Source organism: Phocoena sinus, chromosome 1 (assembly GCF_008692025.1).
Source record: "Phocoena sinus isolate mPhoSin1 chromosome 1, mPhoSin1.pri, whole genome shotgun sequence".
Classification (NCBI taxonomy): Eukaryota; Metazoa; Chordata; class Mammalia; order Artiodactyla; family Phocoenidae; genus Phocoena; species Phocoena sinus.
In genome coordinates, this window is record NC_045763.1 from 136,145,898 (window position 1) to 136,172,526 (window position 26,629).

The 26,629-nt window shown below is 37.5% G+C and overlaps 1 protein-coding gene across 6 annotated transcripts in view; it reads left to right on the forward strand.

Moving 5' to 3' along the window:
- Positions 1-5,968: 5,968 nt before the first annotated feature.
- Positions 5,969-26,629, forward strand: part of CEP350 (centrosomal protein 350) — a 140,275-nt gene continuing 119,614 nt past the window's right edge. For 3 of the 6 annotated variants that reach the window (XM_032631809.1, XM_032631840.1, XM_032631846.1), the window contains exons 1-5: positions 5,969-6,307; positions 19,738-19,823; positions 20,848-20,894; positions 23,007-23,121; positions 23,959-24,118. In XM_032631809.1, the coding sequence (XP_032487700.1) occupies positions 19,751-19,823; positions 20,848-20,894; positions 23,007-23,121; positions 23,959-24,118 (395 nt within the window). In that variant the 5' untranslated portion in view covers positions 5,969-6,307; positions 19,738-19,750. Of the gene's footprint in view, positions 6,308-9,269; positions 9,483-19,737; positions 19,824-20,847; positions 20,895-23,006; positions 23,122-23,958; positions 24,119-26,629 lie in introns of all 6 variants that reach the window. The other 3 variants (XM_032631815.1, XM_032631831.1, XM_032631825.1) reach the window with 3 other exon arrangements.

Consider the following 26,629-nt stretch of genomic DNA (forward strand, 5'->3'; position numbering starts at 1 on the left):
TATTCTTTATTTTAAAATATTTATTTTTTTGAATGGTTCTTATAGTCACATTTTTTACTGACAAGTTGCTCTAGTAACCCAAAGAAGTGAAGGAGAAATCAGCTGCCTCACCACCTAGATATTGATTTGTTCAGACACTTCAATGCCTTATGATACAATAAAACCACAAACATTTTCTTTAAAAAAAAGTTCGAAATTTAAAAAATATAAGAGACTACAACTGATAAGTCTCCCTCTTACTCCCTGTCGTTAGTTTCCTTCCATATTGACAGCCAGTGTTAACAGTCTCTTCTGTATCTCTGTAGAGATGTTGTATGTATGTATAAGCAAATGTTATATATCGTCCCACCTTAAGTCGAAGAGTAGAATACTATTGACATGGGTCCCACAGCTAGTTCTTGGGATTCACTAATCTCTGGCTCCCCTTTTAAGAGCAAGGAATACTTAATTTCACGAGTACTGTCAGATACTCAGAACAGAAGCTGCTGTGCTTTTTCCAGGCCCAATTCCTGGAATAGTCTCAGACTACTCCGACATCCAAATTCTGAAGCACATATGTAGCTCTCCTCAAAGCCCCTCTCTCACTAGCTTGAGGTAAGGAAAGAGCTACCTCTGCATTCCCACTGCCTGTTCTCCCCTCAAAAGTCTTCCCCTCAAATCCTCTGAATCTACAATCCTTCAGTTCTTTCATATCAGTGACCAGGTTGAAGGATCTTTGGTGAAGTTATGTGAAGAATCACATAACTGGTCTCATATTACTCCTTTGCAAATGTGCTTCTTGGAGTCCCGTCACATAACTTACTCTGGTTGCTGCTATCAGTTTGCCTTAGGGCTTCACTCAAAAACTGTAATTTAACATTTTTCCAAAGAAGACATGCAGATGGACAACAGGTACATGAAAAGATGCTCTATATGGCTAATCAGCAGGAAAATGCAAATCAAAACCACAGGGAGATGTCACCTCACACTTGTTATAATGACTATTATCAAAGAGACAAGAGATAACAAGTGCCGATGAGGACATAGAGCAAAGGGAACCCTTGTACATTGTTGGTGAATATGTAAATTTAGTGCAGCCACTACTACGGAAAAAAATATGGAAGTTCCTCAAAAAGTTAAAAATAGAATTGTCATATGATCCAGCAATTCCATTTCTGGGTATTCTTTTTTTTTTTTTTGCGGTACGTGGGCCTCTCACTGTGTGGCCTCTCCCGTTGCGGAGCACAGGCTCCGGACGCGCAGGCTCAGCGGCCATGGCTCACGGGCCCAGCCGCTCCGCGGCATGTGGGATCCTCCCGGACCAGGGCATGAACCTGTGTCCCCTGCATCGGCAGGTGGACTCTCAACCACTGCGCCACCAAGGAAGCCCCTGGGTATTCATTTGAATAAAATGAAAACACTTAACTTGTAAAGATATATTCACCCCATGTTCACCGCAGCATTATTTATAATAGTCAAGATACGGAAACAAACTAAGTGCCTATCAACAGATGAATGGCTAGAGAAAATGTGATATATATATATATTATATATATATATTATATTTTATATATATATATATATATATGCCACAACATTCTATTATTCAGCCATAAAAAAGATGAAATCTTGCCATTTGTGACAACATGGATGGACTATGAAGGCATTGTGCTAAGTGAAATAACTCAGACCGAGAAAGACAAATGCCATACAATCTCACATGTGGAATCTAAAAACAAAAATAAAAGAAAAACCAAACTCATAGATACAGAGAACATATTGGGATGCCAGAGGTGGGGAAGTGGGGGCAGAAGAAATGGATGAAGGAGATCAAAAGGTACAAGCTTCCAGTTATAAAATAAATAAGTCATGGAGTTGTAATGTACAGCACGGTGACTACAGTCAGTGATACTGTATTTCATATTTGAAAGTTGCTGAGAGAGTAAATCTTAAAAGTTCTCATCACAAGAAAAACAATTCTGGTACTATGTGTGGTGATGGATGTTAACTAGATTTATTGTGATATCATTCTGCAATATATACAAATATCAAATCATTATGTTGTACACCTGAAACCAATATAAAGTTTTGTATGTCAATTATATATCATTTGAAAAAGGAATGATGAAATTAAAAATTGCAACTTAACTCTCGCGAGTTAATAACAGTCAAATATGGTTAAATGCTGCCTTTATAGATATCCCTATTCTCCTTTCACTCTCTGGATTTCCAGTCAAATGACTTCTCTGACCAATATTACCTTGGCTTGTGTGCTCAAGCATACACACTCACACATACACAAATATTTATATATATGAAGATAAATGACTATGTCTCTGTTTTATTGTCAAAGAAAGTTCTTACTGATAAAATTTAGGTTTTTTATAGTTCTGCACAGCAGAACACCAAATGCCCTAGAAAATTCAAAACTAAGCCAAAAGACTGAATCTAGAAAAAGAAAGTAACCAGAAAACCCATCCCTAAATTTGGTGTCTGCATAGTTTGTTAGAATTGAAGGGAAATTTGCAGTCTGAATGGTTGAATTTATTATTGAAAAGGTGGTGGACAAGAATACAGATCAGATTTGACACCTAGCCTTGACATTTCAATTGAAATGTCTTTAGCCAATCCTGACACATAATTTCATTCAATTAACCTCAAATAGCGAATGACATCACCGTAGCTGTATCTCTCTATTTCTCTATTTGTTATGTCTAGAGATCAATGTCAAATATTACATTCTCAGGAGAGAAAATATGTAGCTATTCACCCCAAATTTAATTAAATCCAACAAACATTCAATTAAATTCAACAAATATTGAGTGCCTAGTATATGCAAGGCACATATTCAGTTGATAAAAAATAGTAAAAATAACCAACATTTTTGAGCACCTTCTGTGCACGAAGTACCATGCTATGCTATGTCCTTTACATGTGTTGTTTCTTTTAACCCTCACAAAACCTTATGGAGTAGTAGGTACAATTGTAATCTCTACTAGACAGATGTGGAAACTGAGGCACAAAGAGGTTAAGTAACTTGACCAAAGTTATTTGATTTGATCCAGGTCTACGTGACTCCAAAGTTTATGCTCTTAAACCACTGTGAAGGAAACAAAGAGCTTTATAGTCTAACGTGACAAAGGTGTGTAATATAAATGCAGAACTATCTATAGTAGGTACAGTCCTAAGGAGGTACACAGCATTGTGGAGTTCAGGGGTGCACTCAGTACCTGCAAAGGATGAGCAGTCATGGAATTTTTCCTGCAGTAGGTAGCTTTTGAGCTCGTACTTAAGAAATGTGGCAGAAATTGCAAACCAGGGTGATATGTGATCCAGGTTATGGAACAAAGGTCTAGAAGTAGGAATGAACGGGCCATGTCTGAGATGGAAACTGGCTTGAACATTACATCCAGTTAGGGAAATAATAATAGCCACTCTTTATTTCTCTCTTTTATGTGCCAGGCTCTTGACAGATATTATTTCTAATCTTTAAGACAACCCTATATGGTAGATATAATTAGTCATGATTTATGGACAATAAAATGGAGGTTTTTGAGGTCATGGGCAAGTGATGGAGTCAAGATTTGAAATGGAATCTTCCTGACACCATATCCTTGCCCTTTCTATTTTTTTGTCCTGCCTTACTTTAGGAAGATAGAAAGCTTGGCTGGTGTCATATTGAGAAAAGCCTTAACGACTGAGGTGAGGAATTTTTACTTATCTTGGCAGGCACAGGCAGGCCAGGGACAAAACTCAAGCTGAACTCTAGGAAGACTGCTGAAATCATTTGGGCAGGAGAAATGAGAGCCTGAATTAGAAGAGCAGTGGTGCCCCTGGACAACAGGGAAGTGGATTTAAGAAATATGTATTATTGGTATTTAGAGACAATAGCTGATTGGGTAGGAGCAAGGCATAGAGAAGAATATATAGTATTTTAAAACTTTTTATTCTCTTAGTTCTCAGAAGTGTGTTTGCAATGGCCATTAACAGAAATACAGGACAGGAAGAGGAGCTGGCTTTGTGGGATTGAGGAGTGGGAAAACACATGAACTTAATTTGGGAGTTGTAGGTACCGATGACTTCTGTATCTATGTGGAGATGGGTAAGACAGTTGGAGATTCAGTCTGAAATTTTGGGCTAAGATCAAGTTCTCCAAGAAAGTTGAGAGTCAAAGCTACAGTACTCAACAAAGAATATAAAGAATATAAAGACACCAAGATCTTGGTGTCTTCTAAGAAGTAGGAAAAAAAGGGAGCTACATTAAATACCTATTATGTGCCTAGCACTATTGGCAGGGTAACAAACCTTTCCTCATTAAGCTTCCAATCTTGTTCAAGAGATTAATTACACTCATGAAAGAGCAAACAGTACAAAACAATATACTCAGGAGCCAACCTGTAGGGTATAAACAATAGGAGTTATGGGATGTTGAAAAGGAGAGGGGTTGATGTGTTGAAGTTCTTTTCAAAGTGAAGGAGAGGCCAAAGATCAGTACAAGGTATAAGAGGTGGAAATCGTGCATAGGCTGATATGAGGATAGCATTGCTCCCTACACAGTGACAGGAATTTTGGTGTTTTCTCTGTTGCCCAGGGGGCAGTATGGGGGTGAAAAAAATATAAATAGCCTTTGGAGTAAGGGAGACCTCAAATTTTACATCTGCTTTTTATTGATGGTGTAATATTGGGCAAATTACTTAGCTTTTCAGCACTTTAAAAAAATGAGTATAATACTTAATAAGATGGTTGAATAAATTCAGTAAAATAACATGAAAAGCATCTATCCCACTGCTTTACATAGAAAGGTTGGGGAAAACTTAATTAACTCTCTCCTTACGTTGTTTTTCTTGCTACCACTTGCACCACTGGGATACCCACATTTCCTGTTTTTCCCCCCAGCACAGCTTCCTGGAGACACAGTACACATTTTACATATGTGCAGGATTTTTGTACATCCATTTACCTCCTATTCAGGCACAGCTATAGGCCCTAAGAGAGCGGGCAGTTACTGCCTCCAGCTTTTATTAAGATCCACTCGACAAGCATTACTGAGCACCTACAATGTTCCAGTTACTATGCTAGGCCCTGTTGGTGTATAAAGAGAAGAGAAAAAAAAGAGTCAAGATGAGAAACAGTCTCTGGATAAATAGCTATGTGAGTTCAGAAGGTGGAGGAAAGTGAAGGGTGGAGGGCTTGTGTGCAGTGAGCACCTAGCAGAAGGTGGCATTATTTGCAAAAGAGATGTCATTTAAGCTAAGTCTTCACAGATCATAGAATTCACCATGTAGAGATTGGGGAAAGTGGTTAAGGATGGTAGAAGATATGGTGATCATAGAGTCTCTTAAAGCACAGTTATATCAATGCCAACACCTAAGGGGAGGAAACTCCGTTTTACTTGCTCTGGAGTCTTAAGCCACTAGACAGAGTGCATGCTGAACAGAATTGTAACCCTCGCGAATGAAACGGCCACAGTGCCAGCAGTGGGTAACTGCCGCAGCCGCAGAGCTGCAATTACTCTGAAACTGACTGGGGTACAGAAGATTTATTTGGACAACTGGTGAAACATCATAAACACTGGGAAGCTGCAATTTTCAGACTTCGAGCTTATCCTTGTCATAACCCCAGCTTGTTTTTTTTCGGCCGGGGGTGAAATGCGCAGCCAGAAGGCCCACTTAGATGAAAGAGGGTGGGGGGGCGGGGGGTGAGGGGAAGGTCTCCGCTGCGGATCTACTTTGGCTCCTCCCAAGACCTGCAAGGCTCAACCGTCGCCACACCAAACATGGCGCCCTCGAGCTTCCTCTCCTCGTTTTATCTCACATTTGCCTTTTGGCCACACTTAGCATGGCCCTAACCGAAGGTTGCATTCCTCTGGAACCGACTCGGGACACTTCTCGCGAGTTTTGCCTGGACACACCCCCTCCCCGCCCCCCCACTGCTCCCGCCCTGCCTCGCGCCGCCGCCACCGCCACTGCCGCTGGCGCCGCTCCTCCTCCGTGTCAGTTGTTGGGCTGTAATGGCGACTGGGCCGCCGCTGCTGAAGTGACTCCCGGGCGGGGGAGCCGGGCCAGACCTGCGCCAGAGGGAACTGCAGAGAGCCGCAGCTCAGGGGGTGGCTTGCTGTGGGGGAGGGGAGGCAGCCTTTCCGCCTCTCCTTCCTTCTCTGCAGACCGGCGGATCCCGGGAGCCGGTGCGAGGTGGGCACCCGGTGCGTCCCCGGAGCGGGGAGGCCAGGCCGGGCAGCCCTGGGGCCGGTCGGGGCGGCGTCACTGCACCCTCCGCCAGGCCCCGCGGGATGCACCGTGGGGGCCGAGGGCGGAGGCGACACTCTCAGGTGAGCTGCGGGAGGACCTGGCTGGGACCGCGGATGCTCGCTTAGCCTTCGCTGCCTCTGTCCGCGGTCCCGGGTCGGCGGGGGAGGCGGGGCGGGGCGCCAGGAGCCCTGGCCCAGTCTGGCGTCCCCCTCGAGGAGCCTCCCTGGGTCCTAGGCTTTGCTAGGAGGGCCATTCTGAGACCTAGGTTTCAGGTCCCACCGGTGCCTGCAGTAGACGAGATTTCCTTCCTTATCTGCCAGTGCCTGTCCCCCCCTCCCTCGCCCCTCCTCTCTTCTGCAAAAGGTGTGAGATACCTCTCGCCCTTGCTCTCCGGAGAAGTGTCTCTTTTTCATTTGGTTATCTGTCATATTTTGGGAAATTCCGGGGAACTGGCTCCAGTGGCAAGGATGACTAGTTTCTGTTCCTTTTTGGTGGGGATAAACATTTTCAAGCATAGGGAAAACTTTGATCTTCTTCTTTGGCAGCTGCAGAATGTAGTCTGTCCATTTATTCACAAATGATGTAGGGGGAGATTTAAAAAGCTTGTATGCTTTGATAGTTGTCACTATTTTCCCCTGGCCTCTTTGAAGTGTAGCCTAACATGCTAAATGATATTTAGCTAATGTCACAAATATGGGTTGGAATTTGGCAGGCTATTCGGATAGGAGGTTGCACATAGGTATAGATTTTGATGTGGTTTTTGTGTAGCAGCAAATCCTCCATATAGGAAAAAACACGTTGTCAGGAATAGTGATCAGTATCCACGTCTGTACTCCACCTGATTGTTTTGTTTTGATGGTGATCCTCGTTTTGAATTTGGAGAAGTCGTTAATGGTTATGTTGCCATGTTAACGATACCTCCTCCAGCCCTGTATTTTAAGGGTTTTTAAAGAATGGCTATTTTAGGCAGACCTAGTAAGAACTTGAAAAGGTTTGTAGAGCAATTAAAATACTCTCCATTAAAAAAATTTTAGTTTAAAATACTGTGTTTAAACAAGGCAATGTGCTGCTAATAACATGAGATTGTGACTTTGGGGGATTGGTTGTTAGACCAATGGTAGAAGTTGCTTTAAGCCCATGGGTATGTAATAATTAGTTTTGGTGTGCTAAATTTACAAACTCCGTTCAGTGTAATAAAATAAATCTGAACCATTGAATCGTCATTGCATTGCATTTAAGATACTTTAATCAGATACATAAACATCAAGCTAGAATACATTGTATGTGTGGATAAATACATATGTATCTCAACTTTTCATAGTGAGTAGCACGGCTTGTGTTTGTAATAATGGTGAGTTATAGTATGTATACAATTTCATACATATATGGAAGAATTTCTCTGATTCTCTGAGATATATTGGTGCGTAGTGTTATGTAAGAGCATTAATACTTGAACAGCCAGCCTCCTGTGGGGTAATTAATTTATGAGTTATGAAGTTTAGAATTTTTTTCTAATGGTCTGATTGCTAGTCTTTTGAACATTTTATAACACTTTTACCATATCATGGACAGAAGAAAGGAGATGAAGTCCCTATCTAACGAATTTTGTTGTTTGTTAAATAGCTGTAAGTTATAGTGGGAGCAAAAAGAAACTGCTGTCTAAAATAACTTACATCATTTTTTGGTGTGCCTCTACATAAATTATTTAGTGCTCATAGCAATTTTGTGAGGTAGATTTGACAAATGTTCTTATTTTGTAGTTGTGGAAATTGACAAGGAATAAATAAATGAACAAGGAAGTTCATTTATTTATGTGAATGATGGTCTTATTTCCACAGATGATCTAAGACTTAAAAATTTTTATTTTTATTGAGGTATAATTGTCATACTGGTTTCAGGCATATAGCATAATGATTCGATCTTTGTGTTTATTGCAAAATGATCATGTCTTGTTAACGTCATAGAATTAGTTTTATTTAAAATTGAATATTAATATAGATACTTCTGGCGTTTGGTTTTTTAAAATATAAAAGATTGTGACAAGCCACTAGTTCCTTACGTGGATAACTGTCGGTACTTTAAAAACATTAGTATTTTCATAGCATTATGTTAATTAGTAACAAGCCATGAATTATTGTAGTGAATTGCTCTACTTCTGTATGTACTTTTTGCTTGAACAGTGTTCTTAAGAAATTGTAGTTAATTTGTCGTCTCTCACTTTGTTTGGATACTCAGAGTCCTGTCATCTTTAGTACTTCAGATCGTTTATATTCTTGGTTAGCGAAAACAAATATTCAAGCCACATGGTCAGCAGCATAACTGAAAAGTAGGGACATCTTGGTGATTTTATTATAGAATTGATGATTTAAAAAGTTAACTTACCATCTGTACTTGTGATTGCTATTTTTGCCTTGTGGGGCAAGTCGTGAAGTAATTTTCTTTATTGACTTTTTTTTTACAAAGTCAATTTCTAGTGTCACAAATCACTCCCGAAACCAGAATAATCAAAAGATTGCATAGGTTTTTTTGCATTAATATTTTTGTTCGTTATCACAAGTATAACTTCACATTTGCTAGTGGTTACTTTGGGTTATTATTTGCCTTTCTTATCTAGTGTGTAAGTTCCATGATGGCAGAGATTGTCTATTAACTGTTGTTCACCCAGTGCCTAGCACATAGTAAAATAGTCAATAAATATTGGCTGAATAAATTGACTAGAGAGTGGTCTTGGCATAGTATTTAAACAAAACAAAACACTAGTTCATGGTTCCTAGGCACACATCAACTCTTCTTAGGAATATAGTCCATAGATAAAGTCAAGTTTGCTAGGTGGCAGGGGAATGACAGACTGGTATTAAAAGGTTGCTGAGAATAAGCCACAGGTAGATCCTGAAAACTTTATTGACTATTTTAATGATTTGCTTAGATGTTCTGACAATAGTTATTGTAATTTAAAGAAAATGGAAGCTTTAAGACCCTGACCTGTTATACTAGTACTATAATTATAGGCTTGTAATAATTTTGAGTCTCTTTTAATTACAGCATTGGGAGTTTTAAATCTTAAAGGCTAGCTAGTCCAATTCCCACGTTTTATATGTAAGTAAACAGAGTTCATATGGAGGAAATATCTCACCCATAGTTGATTTCATAACTGGATGAAGACTCCACTATACAGCTGTGAAGTCTACATTTGTTTAACTTGAAGGTAATTATCAAATCAGAGGATAATTGTGAACAACCGGCAATCTCTTCTATGTAAGTGTTAACTAAAAACTCAAAAAACAGGCCTCACTTTTCATGAATCAAATATTTATTTATTTATTTTTGGCTGTGTTGGATCTTTGTTGCTGCGTGCGGGCCTTCTCTAGTTGGCGGTGAGCGGGGGCTACTCTTCGTTTTGATGCGCGGGCTTCTCAATGCGGTGGCTTCTCTTGTTGCGGAGCATGGGCTCCAGGTGCATGGGCTTCAGTAGTTGTGGCACGTGGGCTCAGTAGTTGTGGCTTCTGGGCTCTACAGTGCAGGCTCAGTAGTTATGGCACACAGGCTTAGTTGCTCCGTGGCATGTGGGATCTTCCCGGACCAGGGCTAAACCCATGTCCCCTGCAGTGACAGGTGGGTTCTTAACCGCTGCGCCACCAGGGAAGCCCCCCAAAATATTTTTTAACCTAAATATGAATCTCAAACTTCTCCTCTGTCATTGGGACTATAAATTGGTGCAACTGTTTCTGGAAGGAAATTTGGCATCACCTATCAAAATTAAAAGTGCACATATTCTTTGATAGAGTCATTTCATTTTTAGGAGTTTACCTTACAGAAAATTTAACACAAGAGCACTAGAACAAATCTATAAGGATGTTCATTTTAACATTATTACAAATAAATGTCTACAACATTTATAAGTAACAAAAAAAAATCCTAAATGTTTGTTGGTAGGGGAATAGTTAAAATTACAGTATATTTATGCTGTGACATACAATGCACTTGTTAATAGATTGAGGGATAGATATATTTACTTGATGAGAAGTAGCTGAGTGTTTCTTTGAGCACAGGAACCATGCAGCCAACTTTCTGGGTTCAAATCCTAACCATTTATTAGCTGTGACCATTAGCAGGTTACTTAAACTCATCTATAAAGTGGATATAATTATAGTTCTCACCTGACAGGGCTGTTGTGAGAATTAAATGAGTTAATATTTGAGCCCTAAGTAAGTACCACATAGGTGTTTGTAATTATTATTATGTTCTGACAAGGAAGAATGTTCATGATATAATATTGAGTGAAAAAAATAAGTTGCACTACACTGTGCAATATGATTCAGTGTTAAAACAAATACATAGGCAAAGAAATGTAGTTTGATTTTGTTTTGATTTTGTATGTGCATAGGAAGGGCTCTGTAAGGATAGACATTAAACCATTAGCTGTGTTTATCGCTGAGAGAGTGGATGACTTTCCTTTTTTCTTTACTTTAGGCATTTTTGTGTTGTTTATTGTAAGTGGCATTATCATTTTTGAAACTCTTTTTTCTGAAAAAGAAAATATTGAGGCAGAATTTTTCTACTATTATACAGTCACATAACGTAGTTTTGAATATAGTTTTTCAGAGAGCTACAGAGTTCATCCACAGAATATCACATGATTAGATTCTGTTTCAAAACTTTTGTTGAGGGAAGGTTAAAATTAATCTATGAAAATTCCTGATGAATGTATTTATTTTTATTCTAGCTTTGTGACCTTACGTCTTATTTCTTAATTTACAAAGTAAGCACATAGGCTAGATCAGTGTTTTGTAAACCCGGGATCCCCAGACCGTGCCATGAGGTACCTGGGAGCACCGTAGTAAACTCACATGGGCACTGTTGAATATTTTTAAATTTTTGAGGGAAACTAATATTTGACAACTGTGGGTTATCTGTGGGATATTTGACGTCTGTGAGACCACTGCTTAAACTATTAGTTTGAGGTACTGTGCATGAGATTGTGCCACATTCCTTTCAATGACAGTTATGTCTTCAAAAAGCTAGGTTTTGGGGGTTGCTGTGATTAAAAGAAAGTTCTGTGCAGAAATCAGTGTGAAACAGTAAATGAAAGTGGCCGTGTCCAAAGTGATTTCAAGGTCTGAGAAATTATGTAATGTCTTTTAGGTGCACACATCCCATTAATAAGTAATTAAAAGATTTCTTTTAATTTATATGTATTTTTCAAGCTGCTACTAAGTTGTTAGGACATAAATACTTACTAGGTTATATGGACCTAACTACCTAATAAATGGAACTGTTAGATAATTTTTTGGCCTGTGGGCACTATGAAAAAATTACTGAGACACTAAGGGTTCTGTGAACTGAGAAAGCTTGGGAACCTCTTGAACTCTTTTGACTAGGACACCCATAGTAAAAGATAGATTTTCCATGGGAACATAATATACATAAGTATGTATATATCTATATATAAAATGAAATGAAAGTTTCACCTAAAAAATACCCTTGCTGCTTTCAATACACCCTGATATTTTCAATTCAGTTTTATTTGGTTTCATTAAAAATTGCAGGCTCTAATGTACCAGATTGATTCTTTTTGATCTACTATGTGGTACCATTACTACATATTTGAAAAACATGAGATTAGATGACCCCTAACTTCCAGCTCTAATATGCTTTGTTCTCTGATTAGTTATAAATGAAGTTGGACTACACTTAAAACAATATAGATGCATCTCTGAAAAGTTGTGTAGATGCTACGCTTTCTTGTATGATGAATCATTTAAAATTCTATAGAGAAATGGTGTAAAGGAGATCTTTTTATAGATGGAAGGATATTTTTGCAGCCAGAAGAATCGGATTTATCTTTGATAAATTTGAGGTTAGGTGATTTTTTAAAAAGTTAACCACTTAAAGTTTTTGTTGTTGTTGTAAATGGACTTGTAAAAGCTCCTTTGGAATCATGGCATCTCTCCCTTTTAAAAACTAGATTGATTGATTTTTTAAAACCTACATCCTACTTTCCTTAAGCAACCATGTTTGTTTGCTTATTTACTTACTTTTGACTGCGTTGGGTCTTTGTTGCTGCGTGCAGGCTTTTTCTAGTTGTGGTGAGCAGGGTCTACTCTTCGTTGCGGTGCGTGGGCTTCTCATTGCGGTGGATTCTATTGTTGTGGAGCATGGGCTCTAGGCTCCCTGGCTTCAGTAGTTGTGGCACGCGGGCTCAGTAGTTGTGGCTTGTGGGCTCTAGAGCGCAGGCTCAGTAGTTGTGGCTCGCGGGCTCTAGAGCGCAGGCTCAGTAGTTGTGGCTCACGGGCTTAGTTGCTCCGCGGCATGTTGGATCTTCCTGGACCGGGGCTCGAACCCATGTCCCCTGCATTGGCAGGTGGATTCTTAACCACTGTGCCAGGGAAGTCCCTAAAAACTAGATTTAAAAATCATGAGTAATAGCACTGGCTTCATTTAACTGTCTTCATTTCATTCATGATTTTCATGTCTAAATCTATAAAATAAGAGTATTTTTTTAAAGAATTTCTTTTTAGTTTTGGGCTTATTTTAAAACATAAAATGCATATGTACACGAAAGAAGTTTTTTGCTTACCAGTGGTTAACCTCTTCGTCTATGAAATACCTGTGGGGTTTTTTTGCCCTGTTTGCATTTGAGAATTGGATTCTGAGATTTATCAGTGGGACGATTCAGCAGACAGGTCTGGAGCACCTGGTGGGTGCTGTGTACTGTGCATGGACTAGGGATATAAAGAGGAATAAAACATGGTCCCCACAGTGACATGTAAGGGACAGATATGTAAATAATAGTATGGAGGTGGGAAGGTAAGAGGAAAGATAAAGTGGGAGCAACTATACAGCGGCTTCCAGTGAAAGAAAAAGTTGTTATATTTGTTTCCTTAACAGCCTCTAAATTAGCTAAGTTATTGAATGTTGAAGGAAACGTCTCAAAATTATTTTTCCTTGAAACATGATAAATGTATCTGCTTTTAAAAATTCGAAAACATATCCACTGGAAAATCTGCTTCCTTTCTTGGATCCTCAGTCCCTCTCCACAGAGTTAACCAGTGTTAATGGTTTCTTTTGTATCAGGGAAGCTTTTGTAGTGAAAATTCCATACTTTTGGGACAAAAAATAATCCTGACTTGCACTATAAGACACATTTATAAGGATATATTCCTTGAGATTAATTTAGAAGAGTAAATATTCAGGATAACTAGATAGAGGGTAAACAAAGTATAGGCTCCTATTTTTAGGTTTTTTTAAGTAAAAGACTAGGGGTACCTTTAATCAGGCTCTAGTTTAGCTCTTCATTTCATATCAGTGGGGGACATTGTGTTCTTTGTGATCCCTATCCAGTCTCCTATACACCAGAGGCCAAGCTGGTGCCAGATGTTATAGTTTCTTCTGGGTTTCCTGGATTATAGGAGGTCATTCTTAATTGTTAAAGGTAGTTGTTGAAGTTTGTATTTTATACGTAAAAAGAGGTGAGGCTAATTCTCAGGTCATTTGTTTTTGTATACCATATTATGGGAGTATTGGTTATTCTGAGAATTTACATGGAACAGTGTAGTAGGTCTGTTTTAGAGCCAGAATGTTTTCCACTTTTCCTAGCCTGGTCCCTACTAAATTTGTCTATTTTATATTGAGACTAGATAGTATGACTGTTGCAGGGTTGTTTCTTTAAAGCCTTTCAGGCATAGATGGTTGTTACATCGGGTCTGATAAAGATGAGAGAACAGAAGCAAAGTTACGGAAAATAACTCTAGGAGAGCCAGAACGAAGTCGTTTCTTTCATTTTTCATCGCCAGTACCTGCACATAGTAGGAGCCCAATAAATAATTGAGCTGAATGAGTCTATGTGACTGAATGAGAGCACTGTCAATAAATGTGAAAGAAAAATTTGCTGCTTGAAGATACTTGAGAATTGGCTATTTCAAAATGTCATATCTTATTTGTATATACATATGATAGGTATAGATCAGAGTTTGTCAGACTTCTTGGTGTCGAGGAGACACTTTATACTCTTGAGTTATTGAAAACTCAAAGAGCTTTTATGTGGACTATATCTGTTGATATTTGTTGTATTAGAAACTTTAAACATTTATTAGTTTATTTAAAATAACCATAAACTGTATCATATTAATACACAATTTTTAAAATAAAAAATAACTATATTTTCCAAAACAAAAAAAAATTTAGTGAGAAGAGTGGCATTGTTTGACATTTTTCAAATCTTTATAATGCCTGGCTTAATAGAAGACATCTGGATTCTCATATCTGCTTCTGTATTCAGTCTGTTGTGATATCATATGTCATGGAGCCTTTGGGAAACTCCACTATACACACTCCCAAGAGAATGAGAGTGAAAAAGACAAATAATGTCTTAATATTATCATGGAAATAGTTTTGATTTTAAAGACATTCTTGAAAGGGTCTCATAGACCCTCAAGGATGCCTGGACCACGCTCTGAGAATTGGTGGTATAGATTATTAAATTCAAAGGGGAAAAGGATCTTAGAGGTCATATAGTATAATCAATCACCTCTTGTGGATATTTCTTACTTGTGCAACTGGAGTGTGATAGGGAATACCTCAAGTTTGTTTTTTGGGAATAATCATGACTTGGCTTTTGGAGATGATGAGTTTGATGTGTCTTTGAGATTTCTGAATAAGCAGTTGGTTATGTGGGTTAGGTTATCAGAGATAAGATCTGACCATAGTTTCAGAAACCAGTAACACAGGATCTATATCACTGTCTTGCACTTTGCCTCCTTACTATACTGCGAACTTAATTTTCAGAAAGCCTAAAAATACTTTTGTTATTTATGTGACTCAGAGTTTTATTTTAGTGACCATTTTACAGTGAGTTTAACTGGCATCTTGTAGAGAAACAAGTTGTTTCAGGTAAAAGTCAAAGCATAAATGAACAATACTGCTTTGTTTAGACTAAAGTTGGATATCACAAAACTAAAAAAGAACCTATATTTGACAGGGTTCTATTTGCATCATGTAAAATATAAATAAAAGCTCCAAACAATGGCTCAAAATATAAAAATGGCTTATGTGTGTGTATGGGAAGGAGAGGGCTGCAAAAGCAGTGGGGAGTGTTGGTGCGGGAGGGACCTAACTAACTTCTAAAAGTTAGCTAAGGATGACTCTAATTTGCCACAGAGAATGGAAACACAATTTCACTAAAGCTATGATAAATGATATAAAAAGAATCCAGTTAAAAGTGATATAAATAAAAAGGAGGAACACCTATAAATCAAGTAAGGATGCAACTTCATAAAACTATTTACTTGCTAGCAAACATAAAGCCAAGGAGTCCACGCTTCATGAATCACCAAAATATTGACCTCAGAAGTACAAAGGCTCAGAGAAAACTAACCAGAGCTGAGAAATTGCCCTTTTATTATGTAGGCTAAGAGTTCATAAATAGGGAGAATGGAAAAAGAACAGAAAAAGTAACTTTTAGAGGAAAGGAACTATAAGAATACTTCACCTGTTTCAAGATTTCCTCGCCTCCAGTTTCTCTCAAGAAAGTTCAACCATCAATTATATTTTCTCTCGTATATCTCTAGCCTCCTCCCCTCCCTGAGATTCTTCCTATCAGCATTTATACTTAATCGATTAAGTCTTCTTACTTAAAACAAACACAAAAAAAACCCTCAATCCAACACCCTCCTCCATTACTGCTCTCTTTTTCCTTCACAAACTTCTCAAAAAAATTGGTTGAATACATTCAGTTTCCACTTAGAAGATACTTTTCAGTCATACTTCAAACAATTACAGTGTGGTTGCCACCCCCATTTCTCCACATTTAGCTCTCACTAAAATCACCAAAGACCTCTTTATCTCTAAACCTAATGAGCATTTTCAAATAACAAGCCCTCAACCTGCTTGGCCTTTTGGCAGCATGTTTGACCACTCTCTTGAAATACTCTTTTCCCTTGGCTTCCATACACTACACTCTGATTTCCACTTCTTCTCTACTTCTCTTTCTCAATCTCCTTTGCTAGCTAGTCCTTCTCTTTTAAATCTTGAGGTGCAAGAGGGTTTGATCTTGGGCTCTTTTCTTCTCTAAAACTATACTTTCTCCTTGGGTAACTTCATCTATGCCCAAGGCTACCATCTATACCATCTATATGCCAATGACTGCCATTATATGAATGACCATTAGAGGCTTTCAGAGGTTTGAGAGAGAGAGAGATCTAGATTTAATTTCCAGTTCTGTCTTATTACCTGAATGACCTTGGACTAGTTGCATAGTCTGTCTGATACTCTTTCTTCATCAGTACAATGAATATAGGGATAGTTGCCTCATGAGATTGGAAATAGTGTCTGGAAAACAGTATAGCCCTTGGCCCACATAGAAGAAACACGGAAAATATTAGCTATGATTATTACCTATTAACTGCCCTCATGGTCATCCCCCAGAGTGTTAAGAGGTCTGTAATTTTGGCTTCTGGTTTAAAATGATTGTTGTCTTTTTGTTTTGGCTGCTTTGGGTCTTTGTTGCTGCGCATGGGCTTTCTCTAGTTGCGGTGAGCGGGGGCTACTCTTCATTGCAGTACGTGGGCTTCTCATTGCGGTGGCTTCTGTTGTTGCAGAACAAGGGCTGTAGGTGCGCAGACTTCAGTAGTTGTGGCACACGGGCTCAGTAGCTGTGGTGCGTGGGCTCTAGAGCGCAGGCTCAGTAGTTGTGGTGCACAGGCTTAGTTGCTCTGTGGCATGTGGGAATCTTCCCAGACCAGGGCTCAAACCCGTGTCCCCTCCATTGGCAGGCAGATTCTTAACCACTGCACTACCACGGAAGCCTGCATTTATTTTAGTTTTAAAGTGAAGTCTGCCCAAAGAAAACTTTTGTCACATCATTGACAGATTATTTAGTAATGTAGAATAACTCATGTTCGTTTAGTTATCACTTGACACTTGGCCAGACCACAAGTATCTTTGTGAGAAGGAGAGTAAAGTGAGTTAATTTTTTTAACTGTGTTGGTAGCTGATTAAAGTTTTTATGGTTAGAAAATTTTTTTCTCATTACAAAAAAACTATGGTTTATGAAGTAGTGTACTTCTCATACATATAAAACACAAGTTGAATCCAGGTACCCTGTTTGAAACAGTCTGCAGGAACCACCTTTTCACATATGCATTGCCGCTAGAGATTGGAATATGCACAGTGTTGGTTACATACAATAAAGTCTGATTAATCTTTATTTTTTAATAATTCATATGTCATAGAATACAAGTCAATCAGAAAATTACTTTCAGTAAAATTTCGCTACCAGATAACAAAATACAGTCGTTAAGAATCTATATGACAGATACCAAATAATAATTAAGAACCCAATTTTCTTTGCTGAGTTGGACTTAATCACTTAATCTTTGGAAGGATAGCTCTTTGTCATTAATTTTTGTTCTATTTTTTTTGAATTTTAATTTTTTATGCAGCAGGTTCTTATTAGTTATCTATTTAATACATATTAATGTATACATGTCAATCCCAATCTCCCAATTCATTCCCCCCCCCACCCCTGCTTTCCCCCCTTGGTGTCTGTACATTTGTTCTCTACAGTATGGTTAGAAAATTTTTTAACTATTGGCATATTTGTTCATTTTAGATTTTCTACTACCCCTGTCTGTTTTTAAAAACCTAGATTGACTTTTCTTAGAGTCATATTGTATTATCTATGAAAATTTGTATTTTAGAACATTTTTGAAAATTTTTTGTGAGAAATTTATAAACCAGGATTGTTTACTATAGGAGAAAATAACTCCCTTAAAATTAATTATACCTTTAGTTTTACGTGTTTGGACTTAGTAGGTAGGCTTTTCCTTTTCTTAAATTAGGGTCTTTAATATTCACCATATTGAGCTGCCATTGAAGAAAATTATTTTTATCAAATATGACAAAGGTTTAATATATTTATAATGTAAGAACTCAGCAAATTAAGAAAAACTTTAATATCCTGGTAGGTAAGTGGGCAAAGGACAAGAAAAGATCATTCACAGATGAAGAACTTAGATTAAGATCTATGGCAGAATGTTTAGTCCTGCTAGCAATCTACTAAATTCAAATTAAAGCAACCATATTCTTCCCTAATAGGAATATAATTAATATTCCTTAGTAATCAGCAAAAGTAAAAAGCATAGTTAATATTGAAATATATTAATGAAACTGTTGGGTTCATGTTATTGTAAATTGGAAAACAGTTCAACATTGGATCTCTAGAGTAGCATGTTTTGTACATTCTTTAGTTCAGTTTTAGCACACTTTGTAGATCCTGTTCTAGATAAGTGATCCAAATGAGCATTAATGTACACAAATATGTTCATTTCAGTGTTATTTATAATAGAGAAAATGAGACGTAATGCTGTATTGATAATCTCTTGCTGGCTAACTCCACTTCCAGGATAGTTCGCTCATATGGCTGTAGGCAGGAAGCCTCAGTTTTTTTGCCACATGGACCTCTTCATAGGGCTGCTTGACTGTCCTCATGACATGGCAGCTGGATCCTTAAGAGAGAGGGAGAGAGAACAAGCAATGCCTTTTATGACTTAGTCTTGAAAGTCACACTGTCACTTCCACCACATTTGATTTGTTAAAAGTGAACCACTAAGTCCAGCTTACATTCAACGAGAGGAAAATTAAGCTCCTCTTCTTTTTTTAAAAAAATTAATTTATATTTTATTTATTTATCTATTTCTGGCTGCATTGGTTCTTCGTTGCTATGCACAGGCTTTCTCTAGTTGCGCTGAGTGAGGGCTAGTCTTTGTTGCAGTGTGCAGGCTTCTCATTGCGGTGGCTTCTCTTGTTGTGGAGCACAGGCTCTAGGCACACAGGCTTCAGTAGTTGTGGCATGCGGGCTCAGAAGTTGTGGCGCATGGGCTTAGTTGCTCCACGGCATGTGGGATCTTCCTGGACCAGGGCTCAAACCCATGTTCCCTGCATTGGGAGGCAGATTCTTTTTTTTTTTAATTAAAAAAAAATATTTATTTATTTTTGACTGTGTTGGGTCTTCATTATTGTGTGCAGGCTTTCTCTAGTTGCGGTGAGCGGAGGCTACTCCTTGTTGTGGTGTGCAGGCTTCTCGTTGAGGTGGCTTCTCTTGTTGAGGAGCACAGGCTCTAGGCGCGCAGGCTTCAGTAGTTGTGGCACGCAGGCTCAGTAGTTGTGGCTTGAGACCTCTAGAGCGCAGGCTCAGTAGTTGTGGCACGTGAGCTAAGTTGCTCTGTGCCGTGTGGGATCTTCCCGGACCAGGACTCGAATCCATGTCCTCTGCATTGGCAGGCAGATCCCTAACCACTGGGTCACCAGGGAAGCCCATGAGATAATTTTTAATGGTTTAGTTTTCCAAGCAAAAATAAAATTGTTAGATTATCAGGAACTCTTAAGAGAATACAGATATAACTTTAAGAGATGACAAAATTCTTTTCTGACTTTCGTGAAAGGCAAAATAGGGCATTTTCTTTACTAATATTATAATACTGATTTTCAGTGAATGCTGATGATGTGATTGCAGGTAAATTGGCAGGATGAGGAGCAGCAAATCAAAAGAGGTGCCTTTACCAAATCCAAGGAACTCTCAAAGCATGGATACTGTTCAAGGTATGATTTGTTTTTTTTTGAAACTGAACTTAATGATTTGTTTAGGTCATGTGCCTAAAATTCTGGGCTATTCAGTAAATGAAAATTATCCATATGCTTTGATTTATAACAAGTGGATAAATAATTTTTAAAATTCAATTTTGTTTTAAATATACAAGATACCTTATATTCAAAGGCACCCAATAGTAAACTGTTTTGTAAGGGAAAACATTCTTTTTAAAAATGAATCAGTTTATGTAAAATTAGTTATATACAATATCTTACAAATTCTGACTTAATAAATATCATACAGCTCCCAATATAGTTATAGACCTGTAGTGCACAGATAACAAAAATAATAGTCTCATTGAACTCTTTTTTTTTTTTTAAATGATGCATTGAGGGTAACTTTAATTTAGGGCATGATACTTTTTGAGGGACGTTGACAAACTGGAGTATATCTGGAGCAAGATTATTGGGTTTGTGAGGGATCTGGATATCACGTCACATGAGGGGCATTTGGAGGAGATGAAAATAGTTATCCTAGAGAAGGATGACTCAAGAGAAATATATAGACTTAAACTCTTTGAAGGGCTGTTATCTGAAAGACTAAATAGATGTTACCTTGTTTCTACTAGTAGATTGAAGTCTGGAATAGTTTTCCAATCTTTTCATATCATAATATGAAATGCAGTACAATACTATATTTTGTATTTGTTCAGTTCATTGGGATAAACTGAGGATACTGCTTATTGTTAGAGATGTCTGATGATCAGAGTGTAGGTGGCGGGGGCATGTTAGTCCAGTTGCCCTAAGGACTAGTGGGATCAGTGTCTAATACAACTAAACCTTATATTGGGAAGCTCGGCTTTAGAGGATGGGAGAGGAATCATGTTTTGGCTCAATATAATAAAGCACTTGCTGGGGAATAGTTCTGCCTAATAAAGTGATTCTCAAACTTTTGAGTGCATTTGGGACCTATTAAAATGCAGATTCCAAGGTACACTTCAGAGATTCTAATTCAGTAAATATCAATATTCCCCAGCAGATATAACCACACCATGGGACGCACTTTCTCAGACCAAGGCTGCTGTAAGTAATTATAGGTTCCATTTATTTCTTTCTAGTCTAAAATTGATTGCCTGTTATGATTGAATAGATTACCATTTTTTCCTGTAGTGCTTTTTTGATAAGAAAATAAGGTTAAACATTTCTGTAAGAAGTTATCTATATGTTACAAAATGAACATTAATGACAACTATTAGACAATAAAGCAATAATTAAGACACTAAGTATCAGAAACATTAACACTATGGCATATAAAAGATTAAGATAATTTGTACTGTTTATTCTGCTTTAATAAATTTGCTCAGTTGGTATGTTGAGATGAAGATTTAAAACATAGAATGTATTTTAGAAGGTGGGGCTTTGTCTATGTAAAAGGCTCAGAGTCAGGAAATGAAAGGAACAGCTTTTCCTTGAGTGGACTGTGAGTTACCTCCTCTTTTTTTGTGGCAATAGCAGTCTGTTTTCTCTTAGCACTGCTGAAGAAGCATGATTATGGGCAAATGTTCTCATTTATGTTCTGTCCAATCTTGTCTGGAGTTTAGAAATCCAAATTTGGCAAGTGATACATAGCTTCTTCAAAGAGAGACCTTTTCCTTTTTTCTTTTTCATCTGCTCTCTAGGCAAATTACTCTTCTAATATATATTTTGTTTGTTTTCTTTTGTATTCTACCTGAGTTCGAATTATCTATTTCTTTACTGTCTGAATATGGTGTTTTCTGTCCCCTAATCTTTTGAACTGGTTTGAAAATCAATCTGGAAAAGGTACTATAACCTAGGTTTGGTCATAATGCAGAGTCAAATTTTGGCCCCGTGAATACAGCAATCAGTATATATTCTCTCTCTTCTACATGAGTATTGCACATCTATAACATAGGAATAGTTTCTATCCCCAGTTTAATTTAGAGCTAAACTAATTTAGAGCTGAACTGTTAATAGTTGTTTTCGAAAAAAATTATTGGGCTTTTAAAAAGAATTTTTAGGGATAAGTGGTTCATAATATAAATGGGGGAAAACATCTGATACAAAACTATTAATATATAAAGGATTATTCCAATCTTGTGAGTACATTGCACTGCAAAAATCTGAAAGAAGATAAATCAGAATTTTACACAAAGTTTCTATCTCTGTGTGGTGGAATTTTGATGATTTTAATTTTATTTTTTTCTGTTTTCTGTTTTTTTCAAGTTTTCTCCTGTAAGCATGTGCGGGGAAAATGCTATTTAAAATCATTGGTGGTAATATCAAAAGTCGACTTAAAAAAAAAAAGAAAAAAGTCGACTTAAATTGTAAAGCGTATGGAAACCTGAATTCTATCTTGTGAATTTTGTCCTTACTGTGAAACTTATTCTGTAGATATAAAACTATAAAAAATTGTGGTAGGCTTCCCTGGTGGCACAGTGGTTAACAATCCACCTGCCAATGAAGGGGACACGGGTTCAAGCCCTCGTCTGGGAAGATCCCACCTGCTGCGGAGCAACTAAGCCTGTGCACCACAACTATTGAGGCTGCGCTCTAGAGCCTGCAAGCCACAACTACTGAAACCCGTGAGCCTAGAGCCCGTGCTCTGCAACAAGAGAAGCCACTGCAGTGAGAAGCCCGCGCACCACAACGAAGAGTGGCCCCTGCTCGCTTCAACTAGAGAAAGCCCGCGCGCAGCAATGAAGAACCAACGCAGCCAAAAAAAAAAAAAAAAAAAAGTTGTAGCTATTTGAATAGTCCTAAATTTTAGTTTAGCTGAATTGTTTTTTCCTCATTTTTGCATGTAAAATGCATAAAATATATAGAAATGCACAAATATGTAGCTTAATGATATGCAACATACAATGTCAGAAAATTTACTGCTTTTAAAAAACTCAGTGATTAAAAAAATAGGTCAACAGGACAAATAGAAACTCCTTGATGTTCTACAGACTTTTTGATTTTCTTGTCCAGATTTGGGCAGCATTGAGCCAGTTGTTAGTAGAGCTTAAGTAGTAAATAATGGGAAAACTATTTTTTTTAATTAAAGCATTCCTAAGTTTTTTCTACTTTGGAGAAAGGTGTTGGACAATATAGTTTTAAATAAATAATTAAATTGATGGTGGCTGGTTAATTTATAGGATTAACCTGTTTGTTTTGATGGTGTTTAAACTTTAGCTGAGACATATTGAAAACAAATTGGAAGTAGCCCCTACAAGTACAGCTGTGTTTGATTCTGTCATGGATACCAAGAAATCTTCTGCAAGTGCTACCAGAAAAATAAGTAGAAAAGGTATGTATGAGGTTAATTCCAAAGATATAAATACATTAAATATGAATTTTGATGTTTTATTTCAACTTAATTTCTTCTTATAGTCCCATGTATTTCCTTGTTCTTTTGTCAGCGACTATATACTTCATCAGCATTTAGGGTTTTTTTCTTTGGTACTGAGTAGTTATGAAGCAGCCTTGTATTCAGTGACTGTAGATGACATTTTCACCATCTTTTGATCAGGGACTTAGCACCACTGCATCACCTTTGATAGTGAGTTTTCATATGTTGTTAATGAGAATTTGATTTTGAGCCTTTAGGGTTATAATGTCTTTTTTTTTTTTAATTCACAGGTATATCACTTTGAAATTTAGTTGACTTAAGATTTATATTTTTTTGTTGGGGTTTAAAATCAAAATTCTGTCTTAGAGATACTATCATAAATTGACACAGTGTAAATATTTTCTTTGGTTACCTTTCATATATTTAATTCTGTGGTTGCATAATTAGTGGAATAAACCTGCAGGTTAGTACTTTCCACCGATACTGTGATTCTTTTTTATTAATCTGTGAGTCTTGGGTTTTATCTGATACTTCTTTTTTTTGAGTCAGAACTTTTGACAAAAAGGAATTTTTTATGTAGAATTTTATTTTGCATTGTTTGCTCAGAATATAGTCTTTCTCTATAAGTTGAGTTACTGTAATAATTTAACCTGAATTTTTCCCATCTACTTATATAATATCCAACCAGGGATTTCAGAAATAATAGATACCTAAGTTATTTTCTTAAATACTAGCCGCATTCAGAGACAGTCGTATTTTATATCATATGTTCTCATAGATTTCCTTTTTCTTCAGATGGTAGATACCTGGATGATTCTTGGGTTAATGCTCCAACCTCCAAATCTTCTAAATCACGAAAAGAGAAATCTCGTAGTCCTCTCAGAGCTACCACCCTGGAGAGTAACGTAAAGAAAATTAATCGTGTGGAATTTCGTGAACCTTTGGTTTCTTACAGGTTAGTGTTTCTTTGTTTGTTTGTTTTGTTTTTAAAAAATTATCAAATAGAGTTAATCTGTAGTATTTATAGTAAGAGTATAGTTTATTTTCTCAGTTTTTCATAGCACTCTGGATCTAGTATTACTACCTTTTTCATTTTCCAAAAAGGTAAAGCAAAATCTTTTATATTATGAAATGCTGACTTTCTGTTCTTTTACAGATGGAATATTTGGGGAGAAGAAGTAGTAATATTTGCTCCAGACCACTGCCACTGTAATATATATGTTTCCTACAAATGAATTATTCAGTTTCTTTTATCACCTTCTGTATGAAACATTGCCAGATCTGTTTCTACCCCAGTTCATTCTCCAGCTTATTTAACCCTTCCTCTGTGCTTCCTCTTCCTCTGAAAGAGCACTTTCATGTTGGCATTATATTTTGATTCCATATCTACCCATTACATTAGTTTATCTAAGACTGTAAATCTGTCTTATTCTCAAAGCATTATCTTTTTTTTTTTTTTTTATAAATTTATTTATTTATTTATTTTTAGCAGTGTTGGGTCTTCATTTCTGTGCGAGGGCTTTCTCCAGTTGCAGCGAGCGGGGGCCGCTCTTCATCGTGGTGCGCGGGCCTCTCACTGTCGCGGCCTCTCCCATTGCGGAGCGCAGGCTCAGTAGTGTGGCTCACGGGCTTAGTTGATCCGCGGCATGTGGGATCTTCCCCGACCAGGGCTCGAACCCGTGTACCGTGCATTGGCAGGCGGATTCCCAACCACTGCGCCACCAGGGAAGCCCTCAAAGCATTATCTTTATGCCTGTTATTTACTAAGTATTCTAGATATTTTTTCCAACATTTTATTATGAAAATTTTCATATTCATAGAAAAGTTGAAAGAACTGTATAGTGAATATTTAATGAGTAGTGATTGAAAGACTGTGTGAAATTACTTCACTTTTTTTTTTTTTGGTGAGTTGTTCTTTTTAAGATTGAAGCATGGTAGATAACCTACCATTTTATGCTTTATTTTATTCTCTACGTGTGCTAATTTTAGACCTGTGAATTGTTGCAGTCTGGTCAAGATAGTGAAAATAATTGAATTTAGTCTTGATCTCTACAGAGAGAAGCTACAGAACTCAGTTCTCAGCCCCCATCTTGTTTAATAGTCAGCCATTCAGAACAGTGTCTAATGTTTTTTGGGTCATGGACCCCAGTGAGAATCTGATGAAAACTGTGGACTATCTCCTTAGAAAAATGCACACACTGTGCACTCACAATAGATACAAAATTACCATATTATGCTGTAATAGAGTCAAGACTTTAAGAATTTTTGTGGCATTTAGAGTTTTATGCCTATACGTGAAACATTTAGATCAGTACTTACAATGGAACCATTAATGTGAACCACACATATGTAATTTAAAGATTTTTAGTAGTCACATACACACACACAAAGATGTTTTACATTCTTTTTTGTTTTAAATCTTTAAATCTGGTATGTAATTTACATTATAGCACATCTCAGTTTGGACTAACCACATTCAAGTGCTCAGTTGCCACATGTGGTAAATGCTGCTCTTTCAGACCTTGCAGGTTCAGATGGTTGTTTATCTGCTTTTATAACTTTGTTGGGTAGTTTTTATTTTTCTTTTCTTTTTTAAAAAAAATTTTATTTATTTATTTATTTTTTGGCTGTGTTGGATCTTCGTTGCTGTGCACGGGCTTTCTCTAGTTGCGGTGAGCACGGACTACTCTTCATTGAGGTGCTCAGGCTTCTCATTGCGGTGTCTTCTCTTGTTGCGGAGCACAGGCTCTAGGCGCGCAGGTCTCAGTAGTTGCAGCATCCAGGCCCTAGAGGGTGTGGGCTTCAGTAGTTGTGGCACGCAGGCTCAGTAGTTGTGGCTCACGGGCTCTAGAGTGTAGGTTCAGTAGCTGTGGCACATGGGCTTAGTTGCTCTGCGGCATGTGGGATCTTCCCAGACCATAGATCGAACCCGTGTCCCCTGCATTGGCAGACAGATTCTTAACCACTGCACCACCAGGGAAGTCCCTGTTGGGTAGTTTTTCATGTATTCTTCCTACTGCTGAGGCTTGTCTTCATTAACCTCCCTTTTAATTAACTGCTCTGTTCCTAAAATATAACTTATTAGAATGATATGTAAAATAAAAATAGTTCATGAAGGAATACTTTTGCTAGTGTTTTTATGAGTAGAGAACATGGACTTTGTGATATGTACTTTGGCTGTGTCCAGTCTTCTTTGCTTATTCTGGTGTTTCTAGATATGCTTTACATAATTTGAAGCTGCCAGAAAAGTTGTCTGTGTTTCAGAGAGGTTAAACTTTACTAACCACATTCATTTGGAGGAAAATATTTACTGTACTTCCACTTTATTTCAACTTCCAATCTATTTGCTAATATGGTACATTATTTAGAAGTTATACATATGAAATGTCAGAATTTGAGAACTTTTTTTCCTAGTTCTTAAGATTTCATGGAGAAGTAAAATGTACATTTTGGTAATAGTGTCCAG